The following is a 25,476-nucleotide window of genomic DNA, read 5'->3' as shown; positions in this document are numbered from 1 at the left end:
ACGCTGATGAAATGTCTGTCTGTATAGAGCTATTCTCTATGCAGCATTTTCTGAAGGCCTTCCCAAGGATGCTTTGCCTACATATGACTTTCTTCTTCTTTTTTAAGTAATCTCTACACCCAATATGGGGCTCGAACCCGCAACCCTGAGACCAAGAGTTATATGCCCTACTAGCTAAGCCAGCCTGGCACCCCACTGGCTTTCTTTCTTTATGCTGACTTCCGAATCCCATCCTGAAGTCAGATGTGGCTCATGTGCCTCGGGTGGGAGTCTTTCCCCAGCACACCCTTTGAGATGTGAGGGCAAACTTGAGCTTATCTAAAGTGCATCCTCCCTCAGTCCCTCTCCGTGCTTCTTTTTGAAAAGGCTCTATGTGGCCGCATTAACAATATCCCCTCCCTCAGCGATGTCCTGTGTAGAAATGGTGGTCCTCATTAAAACAAATTTTGTTAAGTTTATTGATTTTGAGAGAGAGAAAGTGTGCATGAGTAAGGAGGTGCAGAGAGAGAGAGGGAGAGAGAGAATCCCAAGCAGGTTCCATGCTGTCAGTGAAGAACCCAATGAGAGGCTTAATCTCAAGGTTTTCAAGATCATGACCTGAACCAAAATCAAGAGTCAGGGGCCTATAAAACAAATCTCAAAGCTGTGTGACATCCCAAGAAAAGCTTAGTTTTGGGGACCAAACGGATCTGGGTTTCAAACTCATGCAGCCTATTTGTACCTATGGGGTCAAAAGGATCTTTGTGGGCCTCATTTTGATCATCTGAAAGATAGGAATAACATCTAGTCACAGTTGTGGAATTGAAGGAAGTGGTTTATGTAGGATGGTTAGCAAAGTGCCGGACACCTAGTAGGTCTCTAATAATTGGTATCCACTAGCATAATATTCATGGGATATTTACCGAATACTATGCACTAGATAAAGAAGGGTGTAAGATCACTTCCAGAGCTAAAGACCTAATAGAACTCCAGTTTTCTCAAGGTCCTTGATCATGGTGAATTACACAGCTTGTGACAGAATGTGTATCAGTGAACTGCCTCCTCCAGGAAGACCATCTTGCTATGGACAAAAATGTCTGCCAAACTACCCAATGTTCTGGGGTGCCCGGGTGGCTCAGTTGGTTAAGCATCCAACTCTTGATTTCAGCTTAGGTCACGATCTCACAGTTGGTGAGTTCAATCCCTGTGTCCGCACAGAGTCTGCTTGGGATTCTCTGTCTCCCTCTCTCTCTCATTCAAAAATAAACATTATAAAATACACACACACACGCACACACACACACCCATAATTGCCCCAATGTTCTGAGTTGAGTCAGTTGATTTCCATTCAGGCTCCAACCTTGGGCCACACTTTGAGGACCCCTGCTCTGGGAGTCTGTGCTCCCTTGGGGAGTCTCTTCTTTTTGGGCTAAACCATATTTTGGGTCTTTCATTTGCAATCTGATGTAATGTGAGGACCAGACACAGAGTTTGCTAAGTAGATGTTCTCTTCGTGTTCCATTCAGTGTGATAAACTAGGGCATACCACATTGCTTCCAGCCCCATGAGCCTCTTCTACAGTCCGCAGCTGTTGTTTATCACCTCCATGACCAGCAGAGGCGGTGGTGGTGGTGGGTCTTCCTGCCTCACTGCAAGGGTTCTTAAACTCATTTTTGTGTCCCAGACCCCTTTTGGCCAACTGATCTATGGACAATTTCCCAGAATCTTTGTTTACGATGAATTTTTATGTATTTTTTAATTATAATTTTTTAAGGGTTTTTTGTTGTTGTTGTTATTTACATAATCTCTACAAACCACGTGGTGCTCAAACTCATGACCCCAAAATCAAGAGTCTCATGTGCCTCTGACTGAGCCAGCCAGGCACCACTAGAATGATATTTTTAATCATATGAAATTAGATCTGTGAGGGGAGCCTGGGTGACTCAGTCGGTTAAGTATCCGACTTCGGCTCAGGTCATGATCTCATCATTTGTGAGTTTGAGCCCCACATAGGGCTCTGTGCTGACAGTTGAATCTGGAGCCTGCTTTGAATTCTGTGTCTCCCTCTCTCTCTGCTCCTCCCATGCTCGTGCTCTGCCTCTGTCTCTCTCTGTCTCTCTCTCACACAAAAATAAATAAACATTAAAAAAATAAAAAAATAAATTAGATCTGTGAGGTTACAAAGGAAAACAATTACACTGAAATACACTTATCAAAATGTTAAAACAACTTGTGATAGCAGTATATGTGTTTCATTATTCACCTACCAAATACATTCTAGCCGCAGGCCCAAGAACTACCATCATTTTAAGGAAGGGGTAAGTGTAAATAACATTTTGATGTGTCGACAGCAATTCTAACAGGTGATGAAAACATCTGTGTTTTCAGAGCCAAGAAAGTCACAAGGACTGCTAACACGATTATTACTTGTTTGTTGCCTTGTAATAGAAGGAAATGCCAGAATTTGTTAGAGGTTAGTGGGAATAAATATGTATTCTTTATATTGTATACTGTATTCTGTATTCTTTACTCATCCAAGATCAAGATCCCCTGCCTTGGGAAAACTAAGCAGGTGGGAAAAAGGGGAATTCTGAACACTTTTATTACTTTTCTTTTTTTAATTTTTTTATGTCTTTATTCTGAGAGAGAGACAGAGCCCAAGTGGGGGAGGGGGCAGAGAGAGAGAGGGAGACACAGAATTGGAAGCAGTCTCCAGGCTCTGAGCTTCAGCAGAGAGCCCCACGCGGGGCTCAAACCCACAAACTTTGAGATTATAACCTGAGCCGAAGTCAGACACTCAACCGATTGAGCCACCCAGGCACCTGGAACGCTTTTGTTGCTTACTTTTCCTGGACAGATATTTTGGGCTCAGAATATAATCCAATTAAACTTCAGTCCCCAGGGACATTCTCTTATAATTTCCTTTTGCTTTATTTGTAATATAAAGAAGCAAGTCTCCCCCTCCCCCAACCCCCGCTCCACCCCAATATATTTGTGGAAAACTGTATTTCACAAAGCACTTAAATAAAAGCCTCTCAGGCAGAGGATTTACAGAAGATACTAATTTCTCTCATTGAAGTTACATGGATGCCTTTTCAGGAAATATTCTAGCTTGCAAGGATAATCATGAGCTCGAATTTATTCCCACACAGAGGAAAATGTGTTACATGAAGAAGGTAGAGGGTTTAGGGTCCCTTGGTGGCCGGGGGTTGGGGGTGATTTTCCTGAGGAAGCACCAAAGAGATCCCAAGGGAGGTAAGGACCTGCAGGGACTTAGGCCAGGGGAGATTTCTGGAGGCTTCTTGGAGCGGAGAGCAGAGTTCAAAGGTGAAGGGCTGAGTTAGGTGTCTTTATTACTGGGAGTGGCAAGATCAGGCAGGTTTGGCTGAGTGGGGGTGTGGGGGGGAGCTGAGTGTAGATACGAGCGGGTTGGGGGCTGTTGTGACTGACCTCCTCTGTTATAGTGGGCTTGTGGGGTATTATTGGCAGTGGAGAGTCATCAAAGTCTTTTAATAGGAATGAGATAGAGGAATATTGGATTTAGGGTAATATTAACACAAGCACATGGTTTGGATGAATTGAGGGTGGGAAGAAAATACAGGCAATAATTTTAAGATCAGAGGGCAAGATGGCATGGAGAAAACAGAACACCTACTTGTTGTTTAAGAGGAGCTGTTTAAGGGGAGGATTCACCTGCAGGGCTCATTAATTACACAGATTACCAAGATTTTGCTTTGCAAATTGGTAAAACAGGAAAGGAATTTATCTCAGTGAGGCCAACACCCCGGAAGACCTCAAAGTTTGTCTCCAAAGTGCTAGAAATCCTTGTAGGTTTCCATAAGAGTAATGTGGAACAGAGGTGGGTGGGTCTATGTAGGTGGGCGGTGAAGGTCAGATGTATCCTTGTCTTGAGGTCAATCACTTGGGGTCTTCCCGGCTCAGGGCGGTCCTAATTGCTTGATGGGGTAGTTTTGTTCCCCTTAGGGGCTGCTTTGCCATCAGGGTCTTTTGTCAGATTTAAGAGATTAGCTAGAGATTTCATTTACCTGTGGAATTCATGAAATAAAACAGATGAATGTGAGGGAAGAGAAAAAAAGAGAGCAAAGCCAAGCGTAAGAGACTCTTAATTATAGAGAACAAACTGAGGTTTGCTGGAGGGGAGGTGGGTGGGGGCGGGCTAAATGGGTGATGGGCACTAAGGAGGGCACTTGGGGTGAGCACTGGGTGTCATACGTAAGTGATGAATCACTAAATTCTACTCCTGAAACCAACTACACTATAGGCTAAGTAACTGGAATTTAAATTAAAAAAATTTTTTTAAATAAAAATTTGAGAGGCGTCTGGGTGGCTCAGTCGGTTAAACGTCCTACTTCTGCTCAGGTCATGATCGTGAGTACGAGCCCCATGTCGGGCCCTGTGCTGACAGCTCAGAGCCTGGAGCTTGCTTCATGAAGATTCTGTGTCTCTCTCCCTCTCTCTCTCAAAAATAAACATTAAAATTTTTTTTAATAAATAAAACTTTGGGGAAAAAAGAGATAAGCCGGAAAGACCTTAATCAATTTGGATGTACAGACTGAGGTCAGAATGGAGGTAGTTTAAAGTCCTGCTTCAACAGGAAATTTATAATTTTTAAAATAGCTCCATGTGATTTTATCTTTAGACGAATTGGAAAATACTCCACATGAATGTCCGGCTGATCACTCGTGAAATTTTATGTGACGTTGTCAAAGTAAAAATTGCACGGAACAAAATTAAACAGGTAAAGAAGATTTGATTGGAGACTGAGGTGAAGGGGAGAGAAGCCAGAACTCAGTGTGAACTCAGTGTGAACCAAAAGGCAGAAGGAAAGTACTAGAGGACTTGAGGGGGGCTGATCCACGACATGTGTTGAGCACATGGAGTTTGGAAATGTTTTTCTCTGTGACTCAGCCACCTGTGTTTGCTAATTGGCACCCACCAATTAGCAAGTTAGTCTCCCTTCCCACAGAGACTGGCAAACGCAGGTGCCATCTTCCTGGCTGATTACATTTCGAAGGGATACCTTCTAATCTTTGAGAAAGACATTCCTGTGTTGAATCAGCTGGAGGCTCCGAGAAGATTTACATGTCAGTGGGACAGAGAAAGAATCTATAATGATGAGTTTTCTGAAGTAAAAGCTCTGAGAAAAAGGAGATGAGTTTCAAGGGTCAGGAAGAAGTTTGGGCTGAGGTTTCCTCGAGTTGACGCGCATTAAGGCTGTCTTGGTCAAAGGGAAGTACTATTAATACTAAGACCACTATCTTTAGGGTGGATTCCAGCTGACAGGGAATGAAAAGGAAAATCAATTGTTAGGGAAAGAAAAATCAACTTCCTAACCTATTACTGGGAACTGGAGAGTGTGGGATACGAAGGAGTGGGCAGCCAAGGTCTAATGACCTAGACCGGGGAGAATGCAGATAGGCTGACAGAGCCAGCCGGCCGGCAGTGAGCATGTGGTGCCAACATTCCAGATCACCTTGGTAAAGCATAACTCAGGCTCGGTTGGTAGGAACAGCATCCTTATAGACAGTCTCAGCAGTGGATGAGCTATCAGAAAACCCGCAGGGCTGTGGAAGCCGCCTTGGAGCTTGGTCCTTTCTGAGAGAAACACTGCAGAGCTGCCTGGGGTGTGCATTTGCAATTAGCATCCCGTGTGGACTTCACCCAAGTCGCGCACACAGAACGGCACCCTGTGCATGTAACCAAGTATTTCTGGATAAATTGTGGGCATGTTAGCAGCTGGATTTTATGGACCCCTGACGCCTTCCCTTTACCCCACGTTGTACTAGAAAAGTGTCAGAGAACTTGAGTGAGGAAGCCAGGGCTTTTCGAGGCTCCCCGAGGAACCATCTGTGCAGCGGTGACACTGACCCCACAAGAGCAGATGGGATTCACACAGTGTTACCAGGGAGATAAGACATTCACGTGTCTTACTTTTTGTCAAGGGATTAAGTGTAACGGGGAAGAATGGAGGTCTAAGAATTCATACTCTTAAAGAGAAGTGGGGGCGCCTGGGTGGCTCCCTGGGTTGAGCGTCTGACTCTTGGTTTTGGCTCAGGTCATGATCTCACGGTTCATGAGTTTGAGCCCCGCATTGGGCTCTGTGCTGACGGTGTGGAGACTGCTTGGGATTCTCTCTCCCGCTCTCTCTCTCTCTCTCTGTCCCTCCTCTGCTCACACTCTCTTGCTCTCTCTCAAAAATAAAAAAAGAGAGAGAGAAGTGGCTGGGCCGAGTATGGTCTGCTCCAGCAAAGTCTGTGATGCTAAGAACAATTAGAAGTTACGTTTTATTTATTCGTGTAACTGCCAGCAGGAAAGAGTGTTGGTCAAGTGGTCTGGGGCGAGGCAGACGCAGGATTGTGGAGTGAGTGGTAAAAAAAAGACGCCAGGAGAGTGGATGGCTTTTGCAGGAAACCTGGCTTTGAAAGAAAGAAAGATGTAGCGAGAGAGGTGGAAAGTTCCAGAATTAAGTTACTGGAGATGCAGGATACTAATGTGTTCTCCTTTGGTCCCAATTCCTTTGTTTAGTGATCAGAAATGAATGAACAGTCAGAAAAGAACAATGCCACGCAAGACGGATGCACAGGTCAAAGCTCTTCTGAGAAAGACTGTCAGATTGGACAAAAGCAGCTGGTATGGCAAGTGGATATTAGGGTTTCATGGTATTTGGAGAGGTCTCAGCTCGGGGATGTCGGAGGTGAGCCTGGTCTTGGGTGGAAGGTGGGTCCCGGCAGGATTTCACTGGAAGGTTCTCTGCTCCTCCATGTGGATGGGGCTTCCCCCCACCCCTTTCCTTCTGCTCCCTGAGGAGTTGGTCTCACTTCACATGCCTCCTCTCTGCCCCTCACCTCCCTGGATTTACAATCCAGTGTTCTGTGCAATAAAATCCTGCCCTTCGAGAAGAATATTTGTAGAGAATATGGTCCAGTGTTTTTATGTAACAAACGCAAGGGTTTTTTTTTTTTTCTTATTATGTGCTGGTCATGATTCTAAAACTTGGTATATATTAATTTACCAACCTTTTATCACAGGATACTACCGTGACCCCATTTTGCACAGGGAGACAGTGAGGCTTAGAGAAGTGAGAGCCTGTTCAACTCATACCTCTAACTGGTGGCCAAGGTTTGAACTTGTGCCCCGTATCTGTGTTCTTACACTTTTGTTATAGAAATGACAATGATAATAGATGGTATGAAGTTGTCTTATTTCACAGACATACCTGAATACAGAATTGTTCCATAAGGTCAAGTTTGTAAAACAAACCCATACACATACCAAAATGAAAATTTAAAGAAACATGGGGATCCTGGGTAGCTCAATCGGTTAAGCATCTGACTTTGGCTCAGATCATGATCTTGTGATTCATGTGTTTGAGCCCCACATTAGGCTCTGTGCTGACCATGCTGTCTGCTTGGGATTGTCTCTCTCTCTTTCTCTGCTCCTCCCCTGCTTGTGCTCTCTCCTTTCTCTCAAAGTAATAAATAAATAAACTTTAAAAAAAAACCCAGAAAATTTAAAGAAACATTTATATTATTTTAGACAGACTGGACTGTTATAAGCTAAATCAACTGCAGACAAGGCTGAGGTTGTTACTGATTTGTTTACATTGAAATTTACACTTTGAAAGTTTCCCTTTCATTTCCAGGTATGGTATTTCATCTCTGTATGTCAGCCTGTGTGTTTGGGGACCCATGAGATTACATTCTTCTGAAATCCTTCAGAAGAGCATTCCTTTCCTTCGTGACTTACGTGCCACGTTTTTGAAACAAGGTATCAGGATTTATTGCAGAAGTGTCCTTGTTGCCTGTCTTTCTCCAGTGGGCTCCGTTTCTTTTCCATTTGTAAATGTCTCCAGGTGGAGTCTTTTGAAAATCCCACTAACACTCTAGAAAGCCATGCTAGGAAAATGTTCTTCCTCAAATCTGGCTCTTACTGAGACCACTGGATCCTTCAGGTGGGTGCACACTATATTGAAGTGATTCAGCAACATGATTGTTGTAAAGCATATTCCAGAACACTGAAGGCGGGGGAAGGGGCTGTGTGCACTTTGGGATTCCACTGTGGTTGAGACCCTTCACCTTGAGATTCTTCAGCAACCAATTGCAGAAGGGCTCACCTCCCTTTCTCTTTCACTCCATAAAATGTGAAGTTTGACTTTCATCCCCATTAGATTTGAGAAGCCAACTGGTATTTCACAGGTGTAAGAGGAATCCTCTTCCTGTTTGGTTGGTTTTTGTGTGTATGTATGTGTTTTAACTTTTTAAAATGTTTATTTATTTTTGAGAGACAGAATGTGAGAGGGCGAGGAGCAGAGAGGGAGACACAGAATCTGAAGCAGGCTTCAGGCTCTGAGCTGCCAGCACAGAGTCTGATGTGGGGCTGGAACTCATGAACTCTGAGATCATGACCTGAGCCAAAGTTGGACGCTTAATAGACTGAGCCACCAAGGTGCCCCTGGTTTTTTTTAAATTATTATATTAGTTTTATACTACAGATTTCTTCATGCAGAAAGAATGACCTAACATGAGGAAATTTACACGAGGAAATTTACGTCATCTTTAGAGACTTAATCAAACTAAACTGTTTATTTCTCTAGGTAAAACATCTGTGCTTTCATGACATTATGGCGGAAGTTACAAGAAAGTTTATTTTGATACAGCATAAAACAGCTCTCAAGTTCTTACTGCTAATACATTTAATTTGTTTCATAGCAACAGATAGAGCGGCAGTTAAAATGCTTGGCGTTTCAAAACCCTGGACCACAGGTAGCGGACTTTAATCCTGAAACAAGGCAGCAGAAAAAGAAAGCTCGGATGTCAAAGATGAATGAGTATTTTTCTGTAAAATACAAGTAAGATCATGATTTATTGTATTTAATGTGTGGGATTACAACATGCATGAATTCCCCTGGACAAAGCAAAGGTTGCCTCTTCTTTATGTTTTAAAAATATCTTTTCTCAAGTACAGTATTGCCCCATGTGTTTGGAAGTTAGCAACTTCAAGAAATAGACAATAATACCAGACTAGTAATCAATTTTTTAAAGGTATCAGAAACCCTTGGATTAGAGTAATAGCTTTAGTAAGAAAGATGATTAAAAGTAAGAGACGTGGGGTGCCTGGGTGACTCAGTTGGTTGAGTGTCCGGCTTTGGCTCAGGTCATGGTCTCATGGTTCGTGAGTTTAAGCCCCACATTGGGCTCTGTGCTGATGGCTCAGAGCCTGGAGCCTGTTTCAGCTTCTGTGTCTCCCTCTCTCTCTGCCCCTCCCCTGCTTGCACTCTATCTCTCTCTCAAAAATAAACATTAAAATTTTTTAAATTAAAAATTTATGCCCATTAAATATACCTTAAAAACAATGAAAGACAAACCACAGGGTAGGAGAAGTTATTTATAATGTGGAATATCAGTATCCAGAGTTTATGTATACATAAGTCAATAAGTAAAAGATAACAGCTGAAGAGAAAAATGAACCAAACAATGCAGAAAAGGCTAATGAACATTCAGGATACGGACCTCATCGGTACAGCAGAGAGGTTCCAGAGAGAAGCAGCATTTAGTCTGATGGTCTCAATGTGGATTAAGCTACTGCACATGAACTGAGTGTAATATGGTACAACCACTATTTAAAAGGCATTACCTATATACCTTATGGGTTAAAATCTTCACTCCTGGGTATATATCCTGGGAAAACTTTGATACATGTACAACAAGAGACATGTTCAAAAGTTTCATAACATTGTTGGGGTTCCTGGGTGGCTCAGTTGGTTAAGCATCCGACTTCAGCTCAGGTCATGATCTCGCAGTTCGTGGGTTCAAGCTCTGTGTCGGGCGCTGTGCTGACAACTAGCTCAGAGCCTGGAGGCTGTTTCAGATTCTGTATCTCCCTCTCTCTGACCCTCCCCTGCTCGTGCTGTCTCTCTCTCAGAAATAAATTTAAAAAAAAACATTAAAATTTTTTTTAAAGTTTCAAAACATTGCTATAATAGTAGAGAAAAGAAGATAGTAACAATCTAAATGCCCATCCATAATGGAAAAGATATTCTGACATCGGAATGCAGAGAGAAGTGAGAATATTTGAATAACAGCGAGATGTACCATCATGCATGAATCTCAGATCATGATGTAGGGAAATGCAGTGTGCCTGGGGATTCATGCATATTTAACTAAAACAGGGAGATAATTTGTTTGGATTTTTTAAAAAAATGTTTTTATTTATTTCTAGGAGAGAGAGAGAGAGAGAGAGAGACAGCGTGAGCAGGGGAGGGTCAGAGAGAGAGGGAGTCACAGACTGAAACAGGCTCCAGCCTCTGAGCTGGCAGTCAGCACAGAGCCTGACGCGGGGCTCAAACCCACGAACCGCGAGAGCATGACCTAAGCGAAAGTCAGACGCTTAACCGACTAAGCCACCCAGGCTCCCCTTGTTTGGATTTTTTAATGCCCAATGTGGGACTTAAAAATTTTTTTTTACCATTTATTATTTTTGAGAGACAGCATGAGTGGGGGAGGAAGCATGAATTGGGGGAGAGAGAAGGAAACACAGAATCCAGAGCAGGCTCCAGGCTCTGAGCTGTCAGCACAGAGCCCAACACAGGGCTCGAACTCACAAGCCATGAGATTGTGACCTGAACTGAAGTTGGACACTTAAGAAACTGAGCCACCTAAGCACCCCGGATGCCCAATGTGGGGCTTGAAGTGACGACCTCAAGATCAAGAATTGCATACTGTCCTGAGTGAGCCAGCCCAGGACCCCAAAGGATTACTGAAAGCTATGGTTCCTCTTGGAGTTTGGGGTTTATCAAGCTTTTCTTCAAAATTTTATCAAGCTGGGCAGTGGGCAAGCGGAGATTTGGTTTATTCTTCTTCTTTACCTATGCAAGTATGTTTTGCACACTTTAAGTTCATTTATTTATTTTTAAATAATCACATGGGGCGCCTGGATGGCTCAGTAGGTTAACCACCCCCTGAGTCTTGATTTCGGCTCAGGTCATGATCTCATGGTTCGTGGAATCAAGCCCCATGTTGGGCTCTGTGCTAAACGTGGAGCCTTCTTGAGATTCTCTCTTTGTCTCTCTCTGTCCCTTCCTGGCTTGTGCATGTGCTCATGTGCTCTCTCTCAACAAATAAATATATAAACAATTAAAATAATCTCTACACCCTGCATGGGGCTCAAACTCATGACCCCAAGATCAAGAGTCCCGTGCTCTTCTAACTGAGCCAGCCTGGCGCCCCTGTTTTGCACACTTTTGTATCTCTGATAGTTGAGAATGTTATAAAGGAAAGCATCAGATGGACAGGAAACTATAAAATCTGTGCGTTGGTGTTGGAGTTAAGGCAAATGTATATTTCTGGCTTAAGGCAAGGTGACAAGGACAAGATCTGGTATGTGCTCTCGTGGCTTCATGACCATGATTTCCATATTGGATTTTATTCTTTTACTGTGTATTTTTGAGGGGGGGAGGGTCAGAGAGAAGGAGACACAGAATTTGAAGCAGGCTCCAGACTCTGAGCTTTCAGCACAGAGCCCAATGTGGGGCTCATGAACCGTGAGATAATGACCTGAGCCAAAGTCAGACGCTTAACCGACTGAGCCTCCCAGGCCCCCCATATTGGATTTTAAATCTTCTGGTCTGCTGGCACCTGAATTTCCTGGTGGATGTAGGAGGGTGTGGGGAGCCTTCATCCCACAGACAAAGGGCTTCAGATGTAAATCCTCTTCAGAAAATATTCCCAATAAAGTGAGGAAATCAGGCAGCAAGTTTTCATTTTGATCTCCAGCCTTCCCTGCTTTGTCAGGAGAAAGAGGAAGAATGAAGAGCATTACTTAGCTGAACAGGAAGAGAGGAGGTTCTGTGTCTGTTTCAGAATAAAGGGTGCAGGGAAGTGGGCAATCTTGCCACACCAGCTTGGGCCAGCCTTTTCTTCTTGCTTCCAGTTGTTAATAAGGGAAACAAGCTGTATAGAGACACTTTTGTCATACTGAGCCTTTCAAGCGGCTCACCTTTAAAGGGTCTATTTCAGAAAGGCTTAGTTCTGAGAGGGTGGCAGAATTCTTGTGGAAGCTTTTGCCTCCTGGACACGTCACGGGGGCTGACGGAGAAGGTGTGGGCTTCCTCTGGGTGTGGGCTCCGCTGCTCGCCTCCGGTACAGAGCTCCTTGCCTTCGCTCAGCTCACCAGGGATCCCACCACCTTGATCACCTGCTTTCTCTCTTTCCACACGGTGTGAGAACCAAATCAGAAAGGAACGGGAGCGTAAACGAATGGAGACTGTTAGTTAGCAAAGAAAGGACCGCCAGTGTGTGCGCGTGTGTGTGTTTCTTCTTAACGATGATGGTGTAGTAATGCACAGTTCTAATCTTTATCTTGAGTTATTAAAAATATAATTGTATTCCTGTAGTGTTTTTTAAAAAAAGTTTATATATTTTGAGAGAGAGTGCATGCGCATGTGCAAGTGGGAGAGGGGCAGGCAGAGAGAGGGAGAGAGAGAGAATCCCAAACAGGCTCCTTGATGTCAACACAGACCCCGAGATGGGGCTCCAACTCACAAACTGTGAGATCATGACCTGAGCAGAAACCAAGAGTCAGATGCTCAACCAACTGAGCCACCCAGGCTCCCTCCCTCTAGTGTTTTTTTTTTTTTATATGTAGGAAGAAAAAAAGAGTGTAATTTATCAGAGAAAATTCCGTCGAGAATGATTACAGTCTTAAAGAAAAATTGGGGGCGTTTGTAGGAGGGAGCTTTGATTCAGCCATTCCTTCTCATTTGCTTCGGTGGAACGTTCTTTTCCCCATCATGCTGGAAAAACAAAGTGCACGGTCAGTGACTAGCCTGGCCACGCTGGAAATCCGTGGCATATTGGCCGAATTTCCCCGAACACCAGTGCCGCCTCCTGTTCCGGAGCGCGGCCCGGTAATCTTTAGGGTGCCGTTTCCTCGGGATGGAGGGACTGTGTTCATGGGGGGAGCCGTGTGGTCCTTCCTTCTCCGTGCTGAGAAACCGGCACTGTCTGCTTTCTCTGCAGAGTCAGGAAGAAGTACGACAAAAGTGGCCGGCTGATCTGTAACGATGCCGACCTGTGTGACTGCCTGGAGAAGAACTGTCTGGGCTGCTTCTACCCGTGCCCCAAGTGCAACTCCAACAAGTGCGGGCCCGAGTGCAGGTGCAACCGCCGGTGGGTCTATGATGCCATCGTCACCGAATCCGGGGAGGTGGTCAGCACGCTGCCATTTGCCGTTCCTGACTAGGAGCTGTTCCCTGGGGCTCTCTGTTTCTCCTCCTCATTTTTTTTTTAAAATTTTTAATGTTTATTTATTTTTGAAAGAGAGAGAGAGAGACAGAGCATGAGCAGGGGAGGGGCAGAGAGAGAGGGAGACACAGAATCTGAAGCAGGCTCCAGGCTCTGAGATGTTAGCACAGAGCCCATCGCGGGTCCTGAACTCACAAACTGTGAGATTATGGCCTGAGCCAAAGTTGGACGCTTAACCGACTGAGCCACCCAGGAACCCCTTTCTGTTTCTTCTTGACAGCAAAGCCAATCTCTTTCTTGTGGGCGGATTTTAAGGCTTGGGGGAAATGTTGGGAGAACAAAATGAAGACTCATGTTATCTGAAGCTGTAGAACAATGTAGAATGGGCAAGTCACTCTGTCACTGTGTCTTTTTTTTTTAATGTTTTTAAAATTTATTTCTGAGAGAGAGAGAGCGTAAGCAGGGGAGGGTCAGAGAAAGAGAGACACAGAATCTGAAACAGGCTCCAGCCAGATGCAGGGCTCGAACCCACAAACCATGAGACCATGACCTGAGCCAAAGTTGGACGCTTAACCGACTGCGCCACCCAGGAACCCCTCACTGTGTCTTCTCAAATGCCTTCACTGGTGACCAAAAGGTGACAGTGCGTGACCTCAGCATTGCCTCACCCGAACACGTATGTCTCTGCCCTCAAGTCAAAACATCTTTTATCTCTATTGGTAACTGAGAAGATGTAGTTTTGAGATGTTCAGAATTGTGTAGCTGAGAACTCTCCTTACATAGAACATAAAATCCTAAGTGTGTAAGAGCTAGCTACCCTTCCAACCTTACACGCCACAAGTTCCATGTCAGACTCACTTCTTGAATGAAAAATACACCCCCACACCTGGTGACTTTGCACTGTATACCCATTGCCTTATTTTTTTTATTGTTACTGTGTTGATAACGTTAAAAATAAATTTAGTAATACTTGGCAATGTTTATGAGAAATTTGTATTTTATTTGTAAAATTGAGAAATTAGGATGAGAGTGTTCTTAATGCCAGTGGTTGGCTTTTTCTTTGCAATTCGAGATCAGTATTTCAAGATTTTTTTCAAAAGGAGAAAACAAGTTATTATGTAAAAGTGTGTTGTGGTACCTTAGCTCGTAGTTGACTACGTAGATGTGATTTTTTTCAATTCTGATACATTGTAGGAGGTTATACAAATATTTGAACTGAGCCTTCTTTGGATCTGCTTTTATTTTTTTAATTTCTTTTTATTTGGAAGAAAGAGCATGGGTGGGGGTGGGGCAGAGGGAAAGAGAGAGAGAGAAAGAGGGAAAGAGGGAATCTCAAGCAGGCTCAAAGCTCGGCATGGAGCCCAGGGCTAAGCTCAATCCCATGAACCATCAGATCATGAACTGAATTGAAATCAAGAGTCAGATGCTTAACCAACTAAGCCACCCAGGCGCCTCTGGGTCTCATTTTGTAATGGAATCCTGTTTACCCCAAGTCAGGGGTCTCATACTTCCGAGTGCAACAGAACTACCTGGAAGACATTAACATCATTGATTTTGCTGCTCCACACCCAGAGTTTTGGATTCCTTAGGTCTAGGGTAGGGCTCAGGAATTCGTATTTCCCAGGTGCTTCTGCTGGTGTGTAGATTTCACCTGTAGATCCATTAATTCAAGTTATATGAACTGTAAAATATATGGAAGCATTCAAATAGAGTGATGTATAATTTTTTAAAAAAACAATTAGTATTAGCACCTGGGTCGCTCAGTCGGTTGAATGTCCAAGTTCGGCTCAGGTTATGATGATCTCATAGTTTGTGGGTTCGAATTCCAAGTTGGGCTCTGTGCTGACAGCTCAGAGCCTGGAGCCTGCTTCAGATTCTGCGTCTCCCTCTCTTTCTCTGCCCCTGCCCCACTTGCGCTCTGTCTCTCAAAAATAAATAAATGTAAAAAAAAAAACCCCAAAAACAATTAGTATGTGATTTTAGAGTAAACTTGAAATGCTATAAACAGAGTTTTCAGCATTTGTTTTTCTTTCTTTATCAGTGTCCCAAGCACACGTGCCAGGGAAGGTTCCTAATGATTCTCAACTTGTTACTTGACAGTATGTTTTGGGACTAAATTAACAAAAATCCTAAAAGTTATGTTATGACTACGGTATTCTTTTATTTGTTTATTTATTTATTTTTGAGAGAGACAGACAGAGCATCAGCAACGGAGGGGCACAGAGAGAGGGAGACACAGAATCTGGGAAGCAGGCTCCAGGCTCTGAGCTGTCAGCACAGAGCCTGATGCGGGGCTGGAACTCACAGACCATGAGATCATGACCTGAGCTGAAATTGGACGCTTACCTGACTGAGCCACCCAGGCATCCCTGGTATTCCTGTATATGTAGCCAGAGAACTTACTCTGTTTTCCACATAATCCTGGGTTTTCCACATTCAACTCACATTTTACTGAGCCTCTACTTAACATTTCCGAGCCACACGGGATGCTAAGTGCATCAAGTTCATCACCTTGAACCATCCTGTGAAGAATCCATGAAATCCAGTGATGCAGGTCTGATCCTTTGAAGTACTTACCAGCCACTTGCCACTCAAAAGGAACATGGGGGCTTTTTTTTGGTTGATATTTTGTTTTCTTTTGTTTTGAGAGTAATTCTTGCTCTGCAAATGGCCAACCAAATGGATTGTTTCATTATTTATTTTAGAATCATATGATTTTCAATTTGAAAAGGAATCTTGCACGTTGTCCAGCTAGTGAATTGGTCAACAATTAATAACTGAGAGATTGTCCTGTGCCGGGCGCCGGGCTAGGCCCAGGGGGTCCAGCTGTGAGCATAGCCCAGCGGTGTCTGTCTTTAAGGGTATCTTAGACTAAAACCTGTCTTGCTGTTGTTTTACTTTTCCAAGTGAGGAAATTTAGCCCCAATGAGATCAAATGACTCAGTTAAGGGCACACAGAAGATCTGACCACTCTTGGTATTTTTGAATGCCAATAGAAGATCGGTCTCCTCTCCATGACACCAACCATTTCCCTAACTTGACTGATTGTAAAATTCCTTCAAATGCTTTTAATAATACTCATTCCTGAGCCCCACCCTGAACCTCAGGAAGTAGAACCTCTAAGGAGGAGGCCTGGAAATCCATACTTTATTTTCTTCCAACACCCCAGGTAAGTCTTATGATAAATAAGGTAAATTCGAGGAACACTGTCTTATCACTAACTGTCCTATTTTCATGTTTAAAAAAATAAGTAGGGGGGCACCTGGGTGGCTCAGTTGGTTAAGCGTCCGACTTCGGCTCAAGTCATGGTCTTGTGGTTCGTGAGTTCGAGCCCTGTGTTGGGTTCTGTGCTGTCAGTACAGAGCCTGCTTTGGATTCTGTTCTCTCCCTCTTTCTCTGCCCCTCCCCCACTCATGCTTTGTCTCTCTTCCTCTCTCAAAAATAAATAAACATTAGAAAAAATAAGACAGGGTAGCTGGGTGGCTCAGTAGGTTAAGTGGCTGACTTGGGCTCAGGTCATTATCTCACGGTTTGTGGGTTCAAGCCCTGCTTTGTGCTCTCTGCTGTCAGCCCAGAGCCTGCTTTGGATCCTCGGTCCCTCTCTCTTTCTCTGCCCGTCTCTCTCTCTCTCTCTCTCATAAATAAACATTAAAATAAAATAAGGCAAATTAACCTTAAAGTGTCTTTCCCTTTGTCTCTTCTCATCATGGATCTTAAACATTAGATGAGATACTCTGATTTAACTGGTTTAGGGGCACCTGGGTGGCTCAGTCAGTTGAGCATCCAACTTCAGCTCAGGTCATGATCTCCCAGCGTCTGAGTTCGAGCCCTGCATTGAGCTCTGTTACTGACAACTCAGAGCCTGGAGCCTGCTTCAGATTCTGTGTCTTCCTCCCTGCCTCTCTCTCTCTCTCTCTCTCTGCCCTTCCCCACTTGTGCTCTGTCTCTGTCTCTCAAAAATAAATAAACATTAAAAAAATTAAAAACAAAATAAAAATAAAATGGACTGGTTTAAAACGTGTGTTGGCAAATCATGGTTGGTAAGTTTTCCAAGTAAAGCAAAAAATAAAATAAAGTAAAAATTGAATGATTCCTAAGCAGATACCTCCTACTGCTTTTATGGAAACCTAGCAAAACATTTGATGAAGTGCTTTTTTAGAAATCACATTATATCATCTTGAGCTAATGCCATTTCTATGCATTTTTAAAAAAGGCTCCTGCACTAACTGATTATTGCAAAAATAAATCTAGGGGAATTGTCAGAAACTTATTTTGCAAGTGTCTAATTTTTATCACAAAATGAACAAAGCTCTTTAGTGATCTGAACTAGATCCAGATGAGCCAGGGATGTAGCTGTCCTGTCTGATGACATTGACCAAGGAAATCTTGTCAGCGTAACAAGATTTTCTTCTTTCTTGCTTGGCTATCTTTCAGTCCTGGCGTATGTCTTCATGAATATGTATAGAAGTTGTAGCTATCACAGAATGTCATTCTGTAATGCCTTGGAAACGGAAACATTTAAATGATCGGGTCTGTGGTGTGTGGCCCTAGTTTGCCGTGTGTGCCCAGGGGACACCTTCCCCATAGTAGTCTACACTGCCAACTGCCTACAGTTGCTCAGCAAAGTGGACCTGCAAGCCATTTGATGTGTGGATTTCTCTCTCTCTCTCTCTTTTTCAGGTTTATTTTTTTATTTTGAGAGAGAGAGAGAGAAACAGTAGGGGAGGGGCAGAGAAAGAGGGACAGAGGATCTGATGTGCTCACAGGATCTGAGCCCCAATGTGGGGCTTGAACTCATGAACTGTGAAATTATGACCGGAGCCAAAGGCAGGCTCTTAACCAACTGAGCCACCCAGCCACCCCCGATATGTGGGTTTTTTGATTGCCTTGCCTTTATTGACACTCTTAGTGTGTGCCAGGCATTGTGCTTTAGCTTAACCCATAGTCTTATGTAAAATAATGGAAAGAAAATCCTTATGTCTTATTTCTTTTCCTTCCCTTTCCGTGGTGTCTACAACAGCAGAAGTCAGTTTTCAGGTTATTCAGGAGAGTGGTCCATGTTTATGATCCAGCGTAAGCAGTTTTACCTGTATTTGGACTATTCTTTGTCCAATTCACATGCTCTGCCTTGTTCCACGGTACTTTTCTTCATCATGTAGAAAGGAATAGGCTTCTCATCACTAGTCATGCCTAACAGTTGATTTTGTATTTACAATTTGTAGTTTTAGCAGTTTTTCACTTTATATGATTGATTGTATGTGTTTTTTAATGTTTACTTATTTTTGAGAGAGAAACGGAGAGTGAGAGGGGAGGGGCAGAGAGAGAGGGAGACACAGAACCTGAAGCAGGCTCCAGTCTCTGAGCTGTCAGCACAGAGCCTGATGTGGGGCTCGAACCCATGAACCATGAGATTATGACCTTGGCTGAGTAGGATGCCCAACTGACCTAACCACCCAGTCACCCCTGTCTGTGTTCTTCTTAAATTGGCCAACGTTTAGGTCATATAAAATAAATTCATAGAGGTCAAGGACTAGGTTTAAATGTTTCTTCTTCAATAGTGCTTTCAATAGCACTTCATGCTTAATAGATCCACTACCTAGTGATCCCTCATTCATTTATTTATTTGTTCATTAACAAAGCACGTCTTACTTGCCAGATACTTTATTAGATACTAGAGATACAATGTGTAAGAAAGAAAGAAAAAACCCTAGGCTATATGAAGTAAAAAGAAAACCCATGCCCACTATCATCCCTCTTGTCTGGCTGAGATCCCTATCCATCTGTCTGCCTATCTCCACCTTTCAGAGACATCTTATTTTTGTTGTATTAATAATGTCCAGCCTTTTTAGCTGTATTTACTGAGAAGAATAGAAAAAGTACATCTACTCCATCTTTCTGCAAGTGGAAATCCCTTGTTTGGGTTTTGATATCAAGGTAATGCTAGCTTCACATAAGAAGTAGAAACTCCTTTCTCTTTTTCTTCCTTGGAAGGCTTTGTTTCAGATGACATTTTTCTTCCTTAAATACTTGTTGGAATTTGGCAGTAAAGCCATTTGGGCCTCAAGATTTGTTTGTTTGTTTAACCCATTTCATTTAAATTTTCAAATTTGTGAACATTAAGTCGCACAAATAAACTCATCATTTTCACCTATAAAATATTTTCCCCCAAATGTTAATTGTAAACTCCTAAAAGAATAGTACAAACCAGTATCCTTTTAATAAATTATTTTCCCCTCTTAAATAAGCCCAAATTGGATTCTCTTGTTTATACATAGAACACCCTAACTAATATAGGTACCACCCAGAAAATGGAGAGATGTTTATAACTGCAGCAAATTCCTTTTCAGCAAACTTTTCTGAGAACCATGTCCCTTTTCTTTTTTAAGGTATACCTAAGGCCTGATTTAGGAGGTCGGAGTTAGAGACCTGTTTTCAAAATACCTGTTTCCAGTATGAACCTGTACGTTCCTATGATGGCAATTGAAAAAGTGCTATTATACTACTCACAGAATGTGTTAACTGAAATAGAATACAAATTACCTACTTCTCAGGAGTTATTGCAAGCAAGTCCCAGAGAGAGAGGAGAGAAAGAGGGAGAGGAAGGGAGGAGGGTGGGGAAATGCTTCTTTTTAGAACTACTTGAGATTCAGAATCTCCTTCCAGCTTTAAAATTTTCTATAGAGTGCTTGGAAGCAGAGTAGCATTAAATTATATGATTTCTATGATTTTTGCATATATTTTTGGGAAATGAGGTTCATTTTCATCTTGCAGTTTTTAATAACCCATTTTCCTAACACGTTTGTAGAGAAGAAAAAAGAATTACTTATGTGGTTTTGACTCCCTCTGCTGGCCATTCTTGGGTACTTTAAGTTTTACACAGAACAAAACCCAGCGACTCCATTCCTGAAATAGATTTGGATTTTGTCTCCTGAAAGTTGAATTCAACATTTAGTTTAACATCTCCAAATGTATGGCACTTCTTTAGGTTTGGTAAATATATTTTTATTTTGGTACTCTATTTTTGCTTCAGAACTATAACTGCAAACAGGAGGCACTTAGCAGAAAAATAGAAAATATTCCAGATAAAATGCGTAACTCGCGTTATGTCTCATTCTCAAGCCGTTGGTGGTGAAGGTATCCAGTTATGTGGGCTGATGGTTTTTGTTTTTTTTTAAGTTTCTTCGTTGGTTTTTCACGATCAGCATATAGACAAGCTTATGACAGCTGGAGTTTGGCAACTGCAAAGAGCTTGGGCTAATTGAAGCCAAAAAAGGGCCCGTCCCATGTAAGGAAATACACAAGAGCTGGCCTTGGGATGAACGGGTGCCAGGGCAGCTCCATGGGGCTGGGTAGCATTGTCCCCCAGGACCAATTGCCAGGGGAGCTGGGTGAGAGGCAGGTTGTCAGGTGTCCCAGTAGCTAATTAATGCAACAAACAAGCCAAAGAGGAAGACAGGAGCCTTTATTCACTGCCTCCCTTTAGAGGGAGACTGAAATCAGACAGAGCATGACTCCCCCATTCCCTTTCCCTCATTGAGTTCAGGTGGATGTGTGCAATTGCTGCTGAGGGAGCCCTGAACAAAAGGCTTCTGAAGTTTCTCCCATCCTGTGTTCGGATAGACAAGGGGGGAGTGGGTCAGGTCTAGGAGTGGAAAAGTAATGGCTACTGTAGTCAGAGTGGAGAAATGTGTCTTCCAGATTCCCTCCTCCTCCCCTAGGATCCTAGGCAGAAGTGCCTAAAGAAGATCTGTACCCAAAGCCTCAGGTATAGAGACCAAGGAATGGAGGCATTTGGCCAGAAATGCAGATGTGCCAAGAGCACGTGGCAAAGGCGCCCAGATCCTCAACTGTGACTCCCCCAGGTTCACTGCACAGCCCCCACACCCTGCTGGCAAGAGGCGGTTTCCCTCCTGAGGTCTGCCAGGGAAAGCTTTCGGAATGGCCTGTGGTCAGGCTGAAAGATGACACATCAGTTTTGAAGCAAGAGCCGGATTCCTCCCCATTGTTGGGGTGAATCAACTCTGACCGTTTTTGTCCTGGAATCAATCAATGGAGTTTGAGAGTCCCTGGGGAAAGTTGTTGAGTGGTCCTGAGGCGGGTCAGAACCCACCCCCCACAGACCAGCAGTCCCAAAAGAGGGAATAGAGGATTTACTCAAAGTCAGGTGCTGTTGCAAAACCGAGTTAATAAGTCAGGTTGGTCAGCTCACTGCCCATGTACAACCCCTGCTCTGGCCTCTCTGTTCTTAGAAAAAGCAAAGTAAAACCAGTTGTGGAAAAGATATCTCGTGGGGCACATTGGGTGGCTCAGTTGGTTAAGCGTCCGACTTTGGCTCAGGTCACGATCTTGTGGTTCGGGGGTTCAAGCTCCATGTCGGGCTCTGTGCTGACAGCTCAGAGCCTGGACCCTGCTTTGGATTCTGTGTCTCCCTCTCTCTCTGCCCCTCCCCTGCTTGTGTGCTCTCTCTCTCTCTCCTTCTCTCTCTCAAAAATAAATAAGCATAACATTTTTTTTAAAAAAAGAAAATATCTCTCTTTAGGTTGATGTCTATTGCTGACCCCTCCCTTTATTTGGACAGCCAGGCTTCTAGAAATAATATTCAACCATTGCTGTATCCATTTTTTTAAAACTTTTAAGTAAACTCTACCCGCAACATGGGGCTTGAACCCACAACTCTGAGATCAAGAGTCACATGCTCTACCAACTAAGCCAGCCAGGCGTCCTTCAGTGTATCCATTTCTCTGTCACTTATTTATTCATTTGTCAACTCACTATGTCCTGGCATTGGCTCACCCCTCTCCCGCCCTCACTCTCCACCCCACGCAACCCAAACTTCCCTTGCCGAGATCCCCAAGGACCCCACTGTAGTTAAAGCCCAAGGACCTTTATGTCATCAGTTTGGTTGACCTCCTCGTGGTGTTTGATGCTGCTGGTCATGCTCTCATTTTTTAAAGCATCTCAACCCTTGATTCTACCTCTCTCCTCCCTACAGCTTCTTCTTAGCCTTTTCTGTGGTTATGTATTCATCACAGCGTTTCTGTCGTGAGCCTTCTTGAGAGTAAGCCTCCTGGGTACCTTCAGCCTTTCTGGATCTCTCAGCACGACAGTGGCTCAGAGCCAGGGCTTGAGTTAGCACATGGGGTTTGGGTCCTGGCTCTACCCCTCCCACCACTGAGCGAGTGACCAGGGGAAAGTTACACAAATCTGCTTTGTGAGTTTCCTTACCTATTCAGTGGACCTACCAACAAGACTGTTGTGACGTACAGTGAAATATTGCTCTTCAAACATCGCGGGGCATGAGTAAGATAGCTTGATAAAGGGTGGCTCTCAGGGTGGCTTCAGAGCATCTGCAGTGACCCGTGTTTACCTCAGTCATGACACTCTTTATCCACTTTATATCTTTAAAAAAAAATTCTTATTAGTTTGTAAGTTTCTTGAGGGTGCAGACTGTGTTTTTTTTAAATCCTAGATCTTAATCTGGTGTATTTATTACAATGACTAAACCTATACTGATACATGACTATTAACTCAAACCCAAAGTTATTCAGGTTTATCACGTTTTGCCTAATGTCCTTTTTCTGCTCCAGAGCGTATCACAAAGGAAAACCTCCTCCAGTGTAGAGCCGGTCAGCACCGCGCCGTTTTTAGAACAATGAGATTGGGTGACTTGTCAAACAAATCCTGTAAGTTACCTGCGGTTCTGAGACCAGTGAGGAGCCCTTTGGCTATTTGACTTGTTAGAAGGACCACTTTATCTTCAGTGATGTGGTGCTGACTGATTCTGAAGAAAAGTAACTATGCTCCTCTCATCAATTTACTAATCTAAACAAACGCTAAAGGGAAAGCCTCTTAAAATCCTGTGTACACAAAAGATAAGCAATTACACTGATGAGAGGAAGGATCAGCATTCTTTTTAAATGCAGTAGTAGTCATAATTTACTTTGAACCTTCCTTTCCCACCAAAAAAACCCCCAAAAACAACACTTAAGTGAATTTTGATGATGATTAATGAATTAAAGTTATTTACAAATTACGATGAGAAATGAGGTTAATATTTGGGTCACACAAAGTACTGTTATTGATATGTAACCTCTTTTAGTACTGATGTAAAAAAACCTGGGCACACAGTAATTCACTTTATTTTTATTATATTCCAAATAATGACTTTACTGTTACTGTAAAAACAGTGAATTCTCATTCTTGGAAATTCAGGCAATACAGGGAAGTACAAAGTGTACAAAGTAAATGGTGAAAAATTATAGAAAATCTTTTTATCTTTTATTTAAAACGTTTTTAAGTTTATTTATTTTGAAAGACAGAGAGAGAGAGAGCAAACCGGGGAGGAGCACAGAATGAGGAAGAGAGAGGACTCCAAGCAGGTTCTGCACTGTCAGTGCAGAGTCCAATGCAGGGCTCGAACTCATGAACCATGAGATCATGACTTGAGCTGAAATCAAGAGTCAGACGCTTAACCAACTGAGCCACTCAGGCGCCCCCAAAATTATAGAAAATCTTACCAGCCAGAAATATTGTGAACATTTGCCAAACTGAATCCTAGTAATCTCTGTATGCATATTTATATTTAAGTCTCAATTTATATGTGATACATGCAATCTACATATAGAAATGATTTTCTTCAAGTGGATAAGAGAAGGAAAAGAAACTGAAAAAATTATATCAGGTAGTTATTTCTTTAACAAAGGTTTGTGTGTTCCTAAAATACTCCTCTAAAGCAGGGGTCTCAAACTCAAGTGCCTTGGATGTAGAATATAATTCACAAAGCAAGCTATAAATGTTAAGTTGCTTAGTACTGTTTTCAAAATAAAAATCTCTCCGATTACATTGCATATGTTGTCACTGAGTAGGTCAAACAAAATAAGCAAAATACTTCCACAGTCCATGGTCCGGTATCTAGATTGTTACCCTTACAAAGATTAAGAATACACTAAGAAGTCATAGTCAATTTATTGCTTAAGTGATGTATTTCATTTAAGATAGCATGGGGGGTGCCTGGGTGGCTCAGTCGGTTGAGCATCTGACTTCAGCTCAAGTCATGATCTTAAGGTTCATGTGTTAGAGCCCCTTGTCTAGTTCTGCGCTGACAGCTCAGAGCCTGGAGGCTGCTTCAGATTCTGTGTCTCCCTCTCTCTCTGCCTCTCTCCCGCTCACGCTGTCTCTCGAAAATGAATAAATGTCAAAAAAAATTTTTTAAGATAGCATGAAAGATTTAGAGATTTTAACTAAACCTCAGTTGTACAATGGATTTAATGTTCACTGCATGCCAAAGCACGCCCATTCCTGACTCATTTGTTTTCATTAATCTCTTGGTTGGCTTGTTTTCAACTATCAGTTTCCCAAAAAGGAACTCATAAAAATTACAAATGCATGGAGCGCCTGGATGGCTCAGTCGGTTGAGCGTCCAACTTCAGCTCAGGTCATGATCTCGTGGTTCGTAGGTTCGAGGCCTGCATCAGGCTCTGTGCTGACAGCTCAGAGCCTGGAGGCTGCTTCAGATTCTGTGTCTTCCTCTCTCTCTGATCCTACCCTGCTCACGCTGTCTCTCTCTCTCTTTCTCTCAGAAATAAATAAAAAACATTTAAAAATTACAAATGCAATCCTGTTTGAGAACAGGGAACTTTTGCTTAATAACTGAATAGCTTCTTGCCTGGATTTATGCATTTTCCTCAAAACTCTGTAGACAGTGTTAGGGAGAAGTCTGAGATCGGTTGATTCTTTTTCCTCTTATTCTTTTCGTTTGGACACCCAAAGAATTGTCTCTTTATCCTTGGAATTTGAGAACTTTACCACAATTTGCCCCGGCATCACCACTTTATATCAGGCTCTTCAGAACACAATATGCTCTTCTGTTAAATGACACAGACAGGTTTCCCAGCGTTATAGGGACAGCGCCTTCTGGTGTATGTGTGTTGTAATCATCCCATAGACATGAGGCGGCCTCACCTCCCCTCAGCTGGACCTGGGTTTGGTGCAGAGCCTGATGAAGGTACACCCACCCCCAGAAGGTGTGAAAAGGTTTATTACTCACATTGAGGCTGTTGTTTATATGTATATGTATATTTTTAAATGTTTATTTATTTTTGAGAGAGACAGACAGAGGCTCGGAAGCAGGCTCTGGGCTCTGAGCTGTCAGCACAGAGCCCGATGTGGGGCTCAAACCCACGAACCATGAGATCATGACCTGAGCTAAGCCCCCCAGGCACCCCCAGAGTGAGGA

The 25,476-nt window shown here is 43.1% G+C and overlaps 1 protein-coding gene and 1 long non-coding RNA gene across 4 annotated transcripts in view; one reads left to right on the top strand and one right to left on the bottom strand.

Moving 5' to 3' along the window:
• Window positions 1-6,534: 6,534 nt before the first annotated feature.
• ARL14EPL (ARF like GTPase 14 effector protein like) lies at window positions 6,535-13,263 on the top strand. Its single transcript, XM_077746319.1, has 3 exons — window positions 6,535-6,630; window positions 8,709-8,848; window positions 13,017-13,263. Exons 1-3 carry the CDS (start codon window positions 6,535-6,537, stop codon window positions 13,237-13,239), a joined length of 459 nt encoding a protein of 152 aa, XP_077602445.1. The 3' UTR covers window positions 13,240-13,263.
• Window positions 8,596-25,476, bottom strand: part of LOC144216867 (uncharacterized) — a 30,069-nt gene continuing 13,188 nt past the window's right edge. Inside the window, exons 2-3 of one of the 3 annotated variants that reach the window (XR_013330778.1) lie at window positions 22,467-22,640; window positions 8,596-8,778 (exon numbers count right to left, since the gene is read on the bottom strand). This is a non-coding gene — a long non-coding RNA (uncharacterized LOC144216867). Of the gene's footprint in view, window positions 8,779-20,742; window positions 21,278-22,466; window positions 22,641-25,476 lie in introns of those variants that run through there. The other 2 variants (XR_013330780.1, XR_013330779.1) reach the window with 2 other exon arrangements.

This window comes from Crocuta crocuta, unplaced genomic scaffold, assembly GCF_008692635.1.
Source record: "Crocuta crocuta isolate KB4526 unplaced genomic scaffold, BGI_CrCroc_1.0 scaffold218, whole genome shotgun sequence".
Classification (NCBI taxonomy): Eukaryota; Metazoa; Chordata; class Mammalia; order Carnivora; family Hyaenidae; genus Crocuta; species Crocuta crocuta.
The sequence above is the reverse complement of the archived record's forward strand: the minus strand, read 5'-3'. Positions and strand labels throughout refer to the sequence as shown.